Source organism: Podarcis tiliguerta (assembly GCF_965153285.1).
Source record: "Podarcis tiliguerta genome assembly, chromosome: 2".
Taxonomy (NCBI): Eukaryota; Metazoa; Chordata; class Lepidosauria; order Squamata; family Lacertidae; genus Podarcis; species Podarcis tiliguerta.
In genome coordinates this window covers 13,495,261-13,508,522 of record NC_139535.1, presented here as the reverse complement: position 1 = coordinate 13,508,522, position 13,262 = coordinate 13,495,261, and the positions used below count along the sequence as shown (strand labels likewise).

General features: G+C 47.4%; 1 protein-coding gene across 1 annotated transcript in view; it reads left to right on the top strand.

Moving 5' to 3' along the window:
* The first annotated feature begins 4,548 nt into the window (after window positions 1-4,548).
* LOC310672929 (uncharacterized protein) overlaps window positions 4,549-13,262 on the top strand; it is a 31,975-nt gene continuing 23,261 nt past the window's right edge. The window contains exons 1-6 of the mRNA XM_083430613.1: window positions 4,549-5,044; window positions 5,922-6,017; window positions 7,441-7,671; window positions 8,612-8,634; window positions 9,494-9,609; window positions 12,758-12,784. Of these exons, the coding sequence (XP_083286739.1) occupies window positions 4,652-5,044; window positions 5,922-6,017; window positions 7,441-7,671; window positions 8,612-8,634; window positions 9,494-9,609; window positions 12,758-12,784 (886 nt within the window). The 5' untranslated portion in view covers window positions 4,549-4,651. The remainder of the gene's footprint in view (window positions 5,045-5,921; window positions 6,018-7,440; window positions 7,672-8,611; window positions 8,635-9,493; window positions 9,610-12,757; window positions 12,785-13,262) is intronic.

Here is a 13,262-nt window from a genome sequence, read left to right as displayed (position 1 = left end):
CGCAGTGCCGTCGGAGCCCGGCAGGTGTAAGCGCGCCCTTGATGGGCGAAGGCGGCCTTCGGAGCGTCTGGCAGCTTAGAGACCGGGCTCGTGGCTGGCGGGGCGCGCTGTGATTGGTTGGCTCCGGGGGCGAGGCTTGAACGCGGGGAAAATCCTGCGGGCAAAGTTGCCTTGAGGGAGACCTTGAAATGGCTGCAGCCCAAGAGTTGTTACAGGGTTGTTTTTCATGCCAGGGACGCTTCTGGGATTTTTATTTCTAAATACATCACTGTTTCCCAGACTTAGCTCTCCAGCTGATTTTGGTGGATGCAAGGACACCCAAAAGGAGTGCCCCGGCCAGTGCTCTGCTCCCTGCCGGGCTGAGGCATAGCTGTATACTTTCATATTTGAAAATAAGCAGTGGTGTAGCGTGGGTTGTCAGCACCCGGGGCAAGGCAAGTAATTTGCGCCCCCTAACCTGTGGATTTGCGCCCCCTAACCCTAACCCCCAGATGTTGCGCCCGGTGCGGCCGGCCCCCCCTGCACCCCCCATGCTACGCCACTGGAAATAAGGGATCAGCAGCCTTGAAAATAAGGGATCAGCAGCTTCACCTGTCTTGGGGTGTCTACGGGATATCTAACAATCTGGGATAGCAGTGTGAAGCAGCGGGAAACAGCGCTGGAATAAGCGAATCTCCTGCAAAAAAAGGGAAGGTTGACAGCTATGGGCTGAGGAGCTGTGGGGTCTCCTTCTCACAGTGGAGTGGCCCCCTCCTCTTCCTTTTCTCAACGCCACAAGCAGGCAGAAACTCCGCCCGGCTCCACCTGCAGACGCAGCTACAGGCGTCACCCACTAGTCCCTGAATGCTCTGCATGCCCCATCCTCAGGTCCCCTGCAATACAGTGGTACCTCAGGTTAAGTACTTAATTCGTTCCGGAGGTCTGTTCTTAACCTGAAACTGTTCTTAACCTGAAGCACCACTTTAGCCAATGGGGCCACCTGCTGCCGCTGCGCCGCCCGAGCACGATTCCTGTTCTCATCCTGAAGCAAAGTTCTTAACCAGAGGTAATATTTCTGGGTTAGCGGAGTCTGTAACCTGAAGTGTATGTAACCTGAAGCGTATGTAACCCGAGGTACCGCTGTATTAGCAACAGAAGCAGCAACCAGCTTCTTTCTTTCTTTTTAATATTTTTTATTCAAAATTAAAACAAAACATATTATCCAAAAATATATCACCCTTATTCCCCCCCCCCGTTTTTCCTCCCTCCCCCCACCCTCCCACACAACCCCACCCCCCACCTTCCCTCAGTTCCAGTCTTTGGTTTCTCTGAGAATGCTGTTTTCTGCATGTTACAAAGTTGTATAGATCCTCAAACTATTTAGCTGATTATTATCAATAAAAAGTTTGTGAATGTTTATTCAAAGTAGCGACCAGCTTCTTTCGACGCCGGACCCTGATCTGCAGACGCTCTGGTGGGCCCCTGCCATCGAGGGCGCCGCCTGTAAATCACCAGGTGGGGAGAGATGCTATTTCTTATTTAATAATACTTCTTGTATTTTTTTATTATTTTGCACCCTCTCAGCAGCTCAACACCCTATTCCGCTCTAAATCCAGAGCTGGCCCAGCATCTCTGTGTAAGGTTGGGAGACAGTGGCATAACGTAGGTTGCCAGTGCCCGGGGCAGGCAAGCCACCAACACCACTGAAGCACCCCACCCCACCGGAGCAAAGAGGGATTCCCGCTGCCCCTGCCCCCTTTTACCCATTAATATGGACTTCCTCAAGCCTCATTCATTTAGGTTCAAAACTCCATTCATAAAGTACCTCTCTGCTCAGATCCCTGACAGCCACGCAACAGCGGCCCTCAGGGTCAAGAGGAAAATGACACCAACATATCTGCAAAGGCATTGCATCTGCCTGGGGAGGCCAGCTCAGTTTGCAGAAGGAGCCTGCGACTCCGGGACAACACAGGAAATCATTGAATATGGCAAACATAGCGATTCACTGAATCTACATATTGGCTCAATGTTATTCTATGAGAAAACTTTAGAAGCGCATAAGATATCACTCGGCGTATCAGTCTTCTCTGTTCCCATGGCATTTAGGACCCAGGGAAGTGAGGTTTCAGGAGAGGGGTTAGCAAGCCCACTCCAGTTTGCCATAATCCCCGAGATGTAGAGTTTTGGATTTGATATCCCGCTTTATCACTACCCGAAGGAGTCTCAAAGCGGCTAACATTCTCCTTTCCCTTCCTCCCCCACAACAAACACTCTGTGAGGTGAGTGGGGCTGAGAGACTTCAGAGAAGTGTGACTGGCCCAAGTGTGACTGTATTCTGCTCTGGTCAGACCTCACCTGGAGTACTGTGTCCAGTTCTGGGCACCGCAGTTCAAGAAGGACATTGACAAACTGGAACGTTTCCAGAGGAGGGCAACCAAAATGGTCAAAGGCCTGGAAACGATGCCTTATGAGGAACGGCTAAGGGAGCTGGGCATGTTTAGCCTGGAGAAGAGGAGGTTAAGGGGTGATATGATAGCCATGTTCAAATATATAAAAGGATGTCACATAGAGGAGGGAGAAAGGTTGTTTCCTGCTGCTCCAGAGAAGCGGACACGGAGCAATGGATCCAAACTACAAGAAAGAAGATTCCACCTAAACATTAGGAAGAACTTCCTGACAGTAAGAGCTGTTCGACAGTGGAATTTGCTGCCAAGGAGTGTGGTGGAGTCTCCTTCTTTGGAGGTCTTTAAGCAGAGGCTTGACAGCCATATGTCAGGAGTGCTCTGGTGGTGTTTCCTGCTTGGCAGGGGGTTGGAGTCGATGGCCCTTGTGGTCTCTTCCAACTCTATGATTCTATGATTCTATGATTCTATTCTAAGGTCACCCAGCAGCTGCATGTGGAGGAGCGGAGACGTGAATCTGGTTTCCCAGATTATGAATCTACCACTCTTAACCACTACACCACAATCAGATCTGCAGAAGCTTTCCAAGGAGTCATAACCGGTGATATGCTGCCAGACGGGTAACCATCTCATTCACAATGCTTACTCACCCCATAGTGGAATTAAACCCTAACAAGACAACGGGGTGTATCTGACATGACTCAGGGAGTAAGGAATTGTACTTTCTATTGTACTGTAATGGAGTAAGCAAAAAAACCCAAAACACCTATACTTGATTGACAGGGGTGTGCCTGGATCTCAGATTTCTGCCTGACACCATACCTTTTCTGTGACATATCCAGGATGTTTTGAGGATGCATCTAGAAATGTGTTAGGGCAGTGTTTCTCAAACTTGGGCCTCCAGCTGTTTTTGGACTACAACTCCCATCATCCCTAGCTAGCAGGACCAGTGGTCAGGGATGGTGGGAGTTGTAGACCAAAAACAGCTGGAGGCCATGGGCATAGCCAGGCTTTTTGTTGGGGGGCAGGACTTGATGGGGGGCAGAACTGACGTAATTGGTCAGTTAGTTCAGTATTTATGTTGTTTTACTTGATCTGGGGAGGGGCAGCTGCCCCCCTCCTCCCCCCTTGGCTAAGCCCATGCTGGAGGTCCAAGGCTGAGAAACACTATACAGTATTATGGGAAACTCTGAAAACTTTCAAAACCTGAAATAACCATTTTTCCTGGTTTCTGGCTGCTTCATCTTTGGAGTTGGAAGTCTTGTTGCAACAATAAAGATCTGGCCTCCTGGCTGCTGTTTTGCTTCTGAAGCCTTTCGCTTGTGACCCCCAATCTGAACCCATGAGATTTGGGACTACAGTGGTACCTTGGGTTACAGACGCTTCAGTTTAAAGTCTTTGCTAACCCAGAAAAAGTACCTCTGGTTAAGAACTTTGCTTCAGGATGACAACAGAAATTGCACAGCGGCAGCAGTGGGAGGCCCCATTAGCTAAAGTGGTACCTCAGGTTAGGAACAGTTTCAGGGTAAGAATGGACGTCTGGAACGAATTAAGTTCTTAACCCGAGGTACCACTGTAATGACAATCATGTTCATTTGCTCTCTGCGGCCCGTCCTCAGTGCCCTCCATGGCTAGTGTTCATTTGCCCTCCATAACCAGTTACATCCATAACCAGTACATGCAGTTTTTTCCCCTTTATTTTTTTTTGGGGGGGGGCCAAGAGAGTGGGGCCCTAAGCCATAGCTTGTTTAGCTTATACAGTGGTACCTCGGGTTACAGACGGTTCAGGTTACAGACTCTGCTAACCCAGAAATAGTACCTCAGGTTAAGAACTTTACCTCAGGATGAGAACAGAAATTGTGTGGCAGCAGCAGGAGGCCCCATTAGCTAAACTTAATTCGTTCTTAACCTGAAACTGTTCTTAACCTGAGATACCACTTTAGCTAATGGGGCCTCCCCCGCCGCTGTGCGATTTCTGTTCTCATCCTGAGGTAAAGTTCTTAACCAAAGGTACTATTTCTGGGTTATTGGAGTCTGTAACCTGAAACATCTGTAACCTGAAACGTCTGTAACCCGAGGTACCAGTATAAAACTAAATTTAAAGGTTTTTTTAAAAAAAAAAATTATACAGAGAAAGGGAGCGCCACTTCCCTCTTTCTTGCCCTCAGCTTGCCCTCCCTTGAAGTAGAAGCAGGAGAGTAAACACTTTGGCAGTAACAGGAATCAGAAAACGAAACCAAGGCTGTCATTTCGCCCAGGGAGAGGCAGCCATGGCAGCAGGAACCCCTGAGAAGCAGCTTCGCGAAGAAGTGACTTGCTCCATCTGCCTGGACTACTTCGAAGATCCAGTGACTACGAACTGCGGGCACAATTTCTGCCGAGCCTGCCTGAGAGACGGGCTGGAGAAGAACCCTTTTTGCCCTCAGTGCAGAGCAGCCTTGAAGCCACGGCAATTCAAGCCCAACAGGAAACTGGCAAACATGGTCGAAATAATCAGGAAAATTGAGGAGGGGAAAAAAGCTACGCTGTGTAAGGGGGACCAGGAACCCTGCAAACTCTTCTGCAAGGATGACCAGGTCCTCATATGCGTGATCTGCAACCTATCCAAGGAGCACCGAGATCATCACGTCGTCCCTGTGCAGGAGGCTGCCCAGGAGTATAAGGTAGGGAATTGCCACTGTTTGGGGGTCCAGATGGATAGAGCAGGAGGAGACACAATAGATGAGTCTGAAATGGTACATGGTGTGGAGAGCATTGCTGTTCTTTTATTTAAGCCAGCGCTAGGCAGAAGGTGGGACGTGGGTGGCGCTGTGGGTTAAACCACAGAGCCTAGGACTTGCCGATCAGAAGGTTGGCAGTTCGAATCCCCACAACGGGGTGAGCTCCTGTTGCTTGGTCCCTGCTCCTGCCAACCTAGCAGTTCGAAAGCACCTCAAAGTGCAAGTAGATAAATAGGTACCACTCCGGCGGGAAGGTAAACGGCGTTTCCGTGTGCTTCTTTGGTTTTGCCTGAAGCGGCTTAGTCATGCTGGCCACATGACCCGGAAAAACTGTCTGTGGATATACGTCGGCTCCCTCAGCCAGTAAAGCGAGATGAGTGCCTCAACCTCAGAGTTGTTTGCGACTGGACTTAACAGTCAGGGGTCCTTTACCTAGGCAGAAGGTAGTTTGGGATCTGCTGGTGGAACTGTAGGTGATTTGCAGTAGGTTGGAAAGGCCTCTTGATTCCCAAATGTTTAATAATAATAGCACAATTGTAGTTAAGCGGCATATAAAATGTTTAAGTGTTTAAATAAACGAAAGACCTACAATCTAAGTATGCAAAATAGAGGTGGGGTCGTGTAGCGAATCACAAGAGGATTGTGTCGGTGGTGGTGTTGTCGTTGTCGTCGCCCCGGCAGCCAACACCAGGAAGCTTTGAAATTAAGAGCTGGGCCTCATCTACAGTCCATCGGATCAGACTTGGCTTTATAAGGAACTCAGTTGGGGGAAACTGGACTGGCTGACTAAGCAAAAGTCTTTTTTTTTCTGTTTGTGCAGGGGAAAATCGAGGCCCAGCTCCAAGCCCTGGAGAAAAAGAGAGAAAACATTTTGCACCGGGAACAGGCTGAAGATGAGAAGAAGCAGAAATATTTAGTAAGTGTTTGTTCCTCCAGCTCCAGTACTGGGGATGAACGTTTTGGAAGTCGAACGGACTTCTGGAACAGATTCCGTTCAACTTCCAAGGGACGACTGTACTACAAATTTCACACAAGCTCATTCTTGTCATTGTGGACACATTCAAAGCAGATGCTCCCCCAGACATTTCCAAATGACTGAATTATTCAAAATGCAATTTAAAACAAGCAATTTAAACTATCCTCAATGCACATTTTGAACTGACATAGCCAGCAGCGGAGAACGGGCGGTGCGGTGCAGGCGGTCTGCCCCAGGTGTCATCCCTGGGGGGGGGGGAGTGACAACCCCCCCCCCTGGGTGTACCACCGCCACGCCAATAGGGATGCCCATAGGGACGGGACAGGACATGCGGTGCCAGTAGAGACAGGGTGCACCGTGGGGCCTCAGCTGACCTACAGCTGGGGGGAGGCAGTGGGCGGACAGTGGCTGTGCCGTGTAAGTCCCATCCTGTCCCCAGTGCGCACAACGTCCCTATCGCCTTGCCCCTGTGGGCAGTTTGCCCTGCCCCTTGGCATGCCGCCCCAGGTGCCCAAGAGGCTTCCTCCGCCGCTGGACGTAGCAGGCTCTTGAGGTATAAGGTGCCCAAAAAACCTTTTAAGAGAATACATGGGTACGGGTCTTGTGGAGACCGTCAGTACTTGCCAGAGGAAGGGAAGCATCATGTGCCAAATTACAGTGGTACCTCGGGTTACATACACTTCAGGTTACAGACGCTTCAGGTTACAGACTCTGCTAACCCAGAAATATTGCTTCACGTTAAGAACTTTGCTTGGCGCTGCAGCAGTGGGAGGCCCCATTAGCTAAAGGTTAAGAACGGACCTCCAGAACGAATTAAATACCGTATTTTTCGCTCTATAAGACGCACCAGACCATAAGACGCACCTAGTTTTTGGAGGAGGAAAACAAGAAAAAATAATATTCTGAATCTCAGAAGCCAGAACAGCAAGAGGGATCGCTGCACAGTGATCCCTCTTGCTGTTCTGGCTTCTGGGATAGCTGCGCAGCCTGTATTCACTCCATAAGATGCACACACATTTCCCCTTACTTTTTGGGAGGGAAAAAGTGAGTCTTATACAGCAAAAAATACGGTACTTAACCCGAGGTGCCACTGTAATTCGTTGCTGCAGGCACACACTGTTGCTTAATTTGGAGGGGTTGTATGTCCTCCCCCTCATCCCCCTAAAAATTTGCTCTGGAAGTTCCCCTATCCCCCTGGAGCAGATTTGAGGTCGCCTGGGGGTTGTAGAAAAGGAAAGGAGAATTCTGTTGTGTGAACAGAAGCGTGTTGTGCAAGTGGAACAGCAGCGTCGGATACAACCCAGTCTCCTATTCCCCTGTTTGCCACCTTTCCTTATGTCTCTTTCTCCCCCTGCCGCTCTAGTCACAGGTGGGAGTGGAGAAGCTCAATATCAGGTGTGTTTTCAAGCAAATGCAGAAGTTCCTTAAGGAAAACGAGCGCCGTTGGCTGGCCCAGCTAGGAGATCTGGAGAGAGAGGTTGAGAAGACATGGAAAGAAAATGTTGCCAGCCTCTCCGATGAGTCTTTCCGCCTCGACACGCTTATGAGCGACATGGAGAGGAAGAGGCAGCAGCCAGACAACAAATTCTTGCAGGTGAGACTTGAGAGAGAGATGGATCCCACCCCCTTGTTATGAAAAAACTCACCTAGACATTCATTTAGCTCCTATCTTTCATATCTCAGCTTCTAACACTGTACAGTGGTACCTCAGGTTACATAAGCTTCAGGTTACAGACTCCGCTAATCCAGAAATAGTACTTTGGGTTAAGAACTTTGCTTAAGGATGAGAACAGAAATTGTGCTCCGGCGGCAGGAGGCTCCATTAGCTAAAGTGGTGCTTCAGGTTAAGAACAGTTTCAGGTTAAGAACAGACCTCCGGAATGAATTAAGTACTTAACCTGAGGTACTACTGTACAGTCATACCTCGGGTTACAGCCGCATCAGGTTGCATTTTTTCGGGTTACGGACCGCCGAAATCCAGAAGTACCGGAATGAGTTAGTTCGTTTCGGTGGTCGCGCATGCGCAGAAGCGCCGAATTCCAGCCCGCGCATGTGCAGATGCGCAGGCGCAGGTTAGGAACACTGTGGGTTGCGAACATGCCTTCCACACGGATCATGTTCACAACCTGAGTGTCCACTGTATAAGAATTATTAAATAAGTCTGAAACAAGGCAACTGACACAGCCATCCTTCAAAATTTGCACTTGTCTTAATTTTGCCACACAACAATGGAAAAACACTGCGTACAAAAATGCCTATAATAAGGTAAAAATGCATACGCCCATGAAAACAGCATCAAAATGCATTATATTAAGGGAAATGGATGTACAAAAATGTGTATATTTTAGGGGGGAATGCTTAGAAAAATGCACATTATTAGGAGACTGATGAATTTCCGTGAAGGACTTCCATCGCAAATAGTTTTGGAAATGTCGAGAACTGCATTTAGGGCTGCAAAAACCAGAAGCTGCAGGAAAGTGGAATTAACAGATGCACCTGTCCCAACCTGAGCCCCATTTCTCTCTTTCTTTCAGGACATAAAAAATACCCTGAGCAGGTATGTAACTCTTTCTGTGTCCGCTTGCTGTTCTTTCTGGTTTTGATGGTCTCTTGCAGCAAAAGCAACAAAGGATATTGTGGCACCTTTAAAGACAAATGGATTTATTAGGGCATGTAAGCTTTCGTGGATGACTGTTCCCTTGATCAGATACCTGATGTTGTTACCATGAGTTTCAGGAACACAGCTACAGTACATAGTTGGAGAGGGAGGGGCAGTATCGTAAACAGTGAGGTCAAAAGGAAGTGAAGGTTTTGAGCAGTGGACTCCTCTCTCTCTCTCTTTCTCTCTCTCTCTCTTTCTCTCTCTCTCTCTTTCGCTTTCACTTTGTCTCACTCTCTAACAACCACTCACCAATTACAGTGGTACCTCGGTTTTCGAATGTAATCCAGTCTGGAAGACCGTTTGAGTTCTGAAACGTTCAAAAACCGAAAACAGTCGAAAATTAGGCTTCAGGATCTTGCACACAGCAGAAGCTGCGTGGCATATTCAACTTCCGAGGCATGTTCGGAAACCGAAGCATTTGCTTCCGGGTTTACGGCGTTCATAAACCGAAATGTTCGACAATGGAGACATTCGAAAACCGAGGTATTTCTGAAGGAACCTTGTCACGAGTAAATAAAATATCCGGTCTGCCGCTTCATGCTACAATGGGATAAGGGAATCTGCGGTTCTTCTGGTGCTGCTGAACTACAGCTCCCATCATGCCTGACCATTGCCCATGCTGGCTGGGGCTGATGGGAGTTGTAGTCTAACAATATCTGTAGGGTCATGGATTCCCCAGCCTTGTGATTCAGGCCTGCAGGAGGAGACAGTGCTTTCAAACCATTCTTTTAACTGGCTCTCAACTTCTTTCCAGGTGTCAGGAGGGGCAACTGAGGCAGGTGGTGGAGCTTTCTCCAGGGCCTGAGGAAGGACTCAGAAGTTACTCTCATAAAAGACTGGTTCTCAAAAAGGTCATGGAAGAAATTGAAGGTATTGGGGGACAGCTCCAGGAGGCGGGCGGGTTTTCCAGATTGGGTGCATGCAAAGCGAGGGGCTGGCTTTCTCTGCAATGTCCCAGGTGTCTGGCAAGTGAGGCTGTGTCACACCTCTTCCCGTTTCCTAAAACGGGGCTCAGGGTGTCTTCCGTAAAAGGATCCTCCTCCTCAAAGACTACCTCTGCACCATACATTTGAAGCACTGTTATTAGATCACTTTAAGTCATGGCTTCCCACCCCACCCCCAGGAATCCTGGGAATGGTACCTTGTCAAGAGTGCAGAGACATGTTCTCACTTCACAAAACTACAATTCTGGGAGTGGTTTAACAATCAAATCCTTCTGAGAACTGTAGCTCTGTAAGAGGAATGAGGGTCTCCCAGAGTTTGGAGACCCACAGACTAGACCACATTATACTGGCTTATCAGGGATGCCAATTTGAATAAAATATTGTGGGGCCCAGGTAAGCCCCGCCTACTGATCACATGACAGTGCGCACACACCATTTGAATGGGAATGCCCATCAACTTTGTGGGGGCCCAGCCCCCTCAAATATTTTTTTTTTATATATAATATTTTATTAAGATTTTCACATAGAAAAAAGAAAAAGAAAAATATGAAAATAAAAAGAAAAACAAGTAAAAACAATTCCATTTTCATAGTATTACTTACATTCGCTTGTTTCCCAGACTTCCCCACACCTCCCCTCTCTGTATTCCAACTCAAATATTTAATCAGCAAATCCCTTCCCTTTGTCTTATCCTTGTCTTTATCTTAGTGTATTATACCTTTAATTCTTCATCTTTTTAACCTTCGAATTTTCCATACTCCTTCACCACATTATTACTAATAACCCTTTAACCTCCATCCAACATCATTCTAACATTCATTAATTTTATAATATTTCTGTAAATAGTCTTTAAATTTCTTCCAATCTTCCTCCACCGTCTCTTCTCCCTGGTCTCTGATTCTGCCAGTCATTTTTGCCAATTCCATATAGTCCATCACCTTCATCTGCCATTCTTCCAGAGTGGGTAGTTCTTGTGTCTTCCAATACTTGGCGATGAGTATTCTTGCTGCTGTTGTAGCATACATAAAGAAAGTTCTGTCCCTCTTTAGCACCAATTGGCCGACCATGCCCAGGAGATAGGCCTCTGGTTTCTTCGGGAAGGTATATTTAAACACCTTTTTCATTTCATTATAAATCATTTCCCAGAAGGTCTTAATCCTTGGGCACGTCCACCAAAGGTGAAAGAATGTGCCTTCCGTTTCTTTAAATTTCCAACATTTATTATCGGGCAGATGGTAGATTTTTGCTAGCTTGACTGGTGTCATGTACCACCTGTATATCATTTTCTTAATATTCTCTCTTAGGGCATTACCTGTGGTCCATAACTGTTCCCAGTCAGCCATCATTATGTTGTGTCCAACATCTTGTGCCCATTTAATCATAGCAGATTTTACTGTTTCATCCTGAGTATTCCATTTCAGCAGCAAGTTATACATTTTTGACAAAATCTTAGTTTTGGGTTCTAACAATTCTGTTTCCAATTTTGATTTTTCCACCTGGAAACCAATTTTTTTATCCAGTTTATATGCCTCCATTATCTGATAATAATGAAGCCAATCTCGCACTTTATTTTTTAGTTTTTCGAAACTCTGCAATTTCAATTTGTCTCCAGCCCCCTCAAATATTTCATTGTGGGGGCCGAAACCCTCACAGCCCCTAGCTCCTACGCGGCTTATTATTGACTCCATCTAATATATGGTTTCTAAACTTGCATCTGTGCATATTAAACTGCACGGGAGTAGCCAGCTTGGTGCTTTCTAGATGTCACCAGTCTCAACTAACATAGTCAATGATCGTAGTCCAAATAGCCCCAGAAGGACCAGAGGTTCCCCATCCCTCCTTGGGAAGAGACTCCCCCCAACCAGTCTCAACTCTTTGTCGATGATTATGTGTTAGACTACAGCAGGGGTAGCTAATGCAGTTCCCTCCAGGTCCTGTGGAGAGACTCCTGCTCATGTCAGCCCTAGCCAAGCTGGAGTCCAGCATGTTAGAATTCCTGCTCCATGATTGCAGTCATGGGATTTTTGTCTATCACATGACGGTATATGTTTTGTCTCCACAGAGTGGGAAGTGACAGGAACAGGATGTTTGTGTTACTGTATTCCATGAAGTGGGACTATTGTCCTTTGTTCTTTTTCTTTTTGCTGTCTGATGCTAGAGAGAGAGGGAGCCATGTTGCAGTGCTCCATGTGTATTTATATGTAAATAAAGTAGATTAGCCAAAATGCTAACCTGTTACGCATCATGTGCAAACTCAGCAGATCCCTAAGTGTGACGGTGTCAGTTAGCATTGGTCGCTGTGATGTTCGGGCTGAATAAAGCTTTTGAAGCTCCCGAACGAAAGGCCAGGAGGGAGAGAACATGCCAGTTGGGCATGGTTCTACTCGAGTGTAGGCTGAGCTCCTGACACAGCAACATCTGGAGAACCCCAGCTACCTCTGGACTAGAGCATTTCTCCTGGTGGAGATGGAAATGGAGGGGGTGGAATCTATTGCCTGGCAACTTAAGTATCCATTAATGCAGTCACCCACTTCTTAAGCAGGAACAGAGTGCAACAGCTTTCTCCTGATCTGCAATTCACTGGTGACTGGTATTCACAGCCATGCTGCCTCTGACAGTAGAGGGAGAACATAGCCATGGAGCCTGTGTGGTGTAGTGGTTAAGAGCAGTGGACTTGTAATCTGGTGAACCGGGTTCGCTTCCCTGCTCCTCCACATGCAGCTGCTGGGTGACCTTGGGCCAGTCACACTTCTATGAAGTCTCTCAGCCCCACTCACCTCACAGAGTGTTTGTTGTGGGGGAGGAAGGGAAAGTAGAATGTTAGCCGCTTTGAGACTCCTTCAGGTAGTGATAAAGCGGGATATCAAATCCAAACTCTTCTTCTCCTTTGATTCTTCCTCTCCATCAAGTTGCTTCCCTTTACTCCTAAAGCAGTTTTCAAATCTAAAAAAGAAGTGTAGATTTGTTCACTAGTGTTGTTTAAATGCTGGTCGTAAAGAGTTATTTTGTGATTGACTCATGTTGCTATGTGCCTCACCTGGAGTAAATTTGTCCTCCTTTCCTTCCCATAACAGAGTCTTTGGAAGAAGCACTGAGCAAAGGTAATTTTGTGGTGTTTTTATGGGAAGCAAAACTCTGGTTAGGGGAGATGATGGGAGGAGTCCCTCTTTTAAATGAGAGATGGGGAGGAGAAGATGTTTGCATTGCTCCAGGTGAAAGGTGGAGAGGAAATGATGCAGTTTGGGTTTTGGCGAGGTTTCCTGGAGGACTCCTAAGGAAAGGAGAGAGGAGGCTGAGGGAAACCTCCACAAGGGAGGCTGTTCAGAAAAGAGTAAGAGGCTGCCAGCTCTGCAGGCCAGAGGCGAAAAACTGGGCTCTTGAGCCCCACAGGGAAGCCGCAGAAAGAATGTACAGTGGTACCTCGGGTTAAGAACTTAATTCATTCTGGAGGTCTGCTCTTAACCTGAAACAGTTCTTAACCTGAGGTACCACTTTAGCTAATGGGGCCTCCTGCTGCTGCCGCTACGCTGCCAGCACACAATTTCTGTTCTCATCCTGAGGTAAAGTTCTTAACCCGAG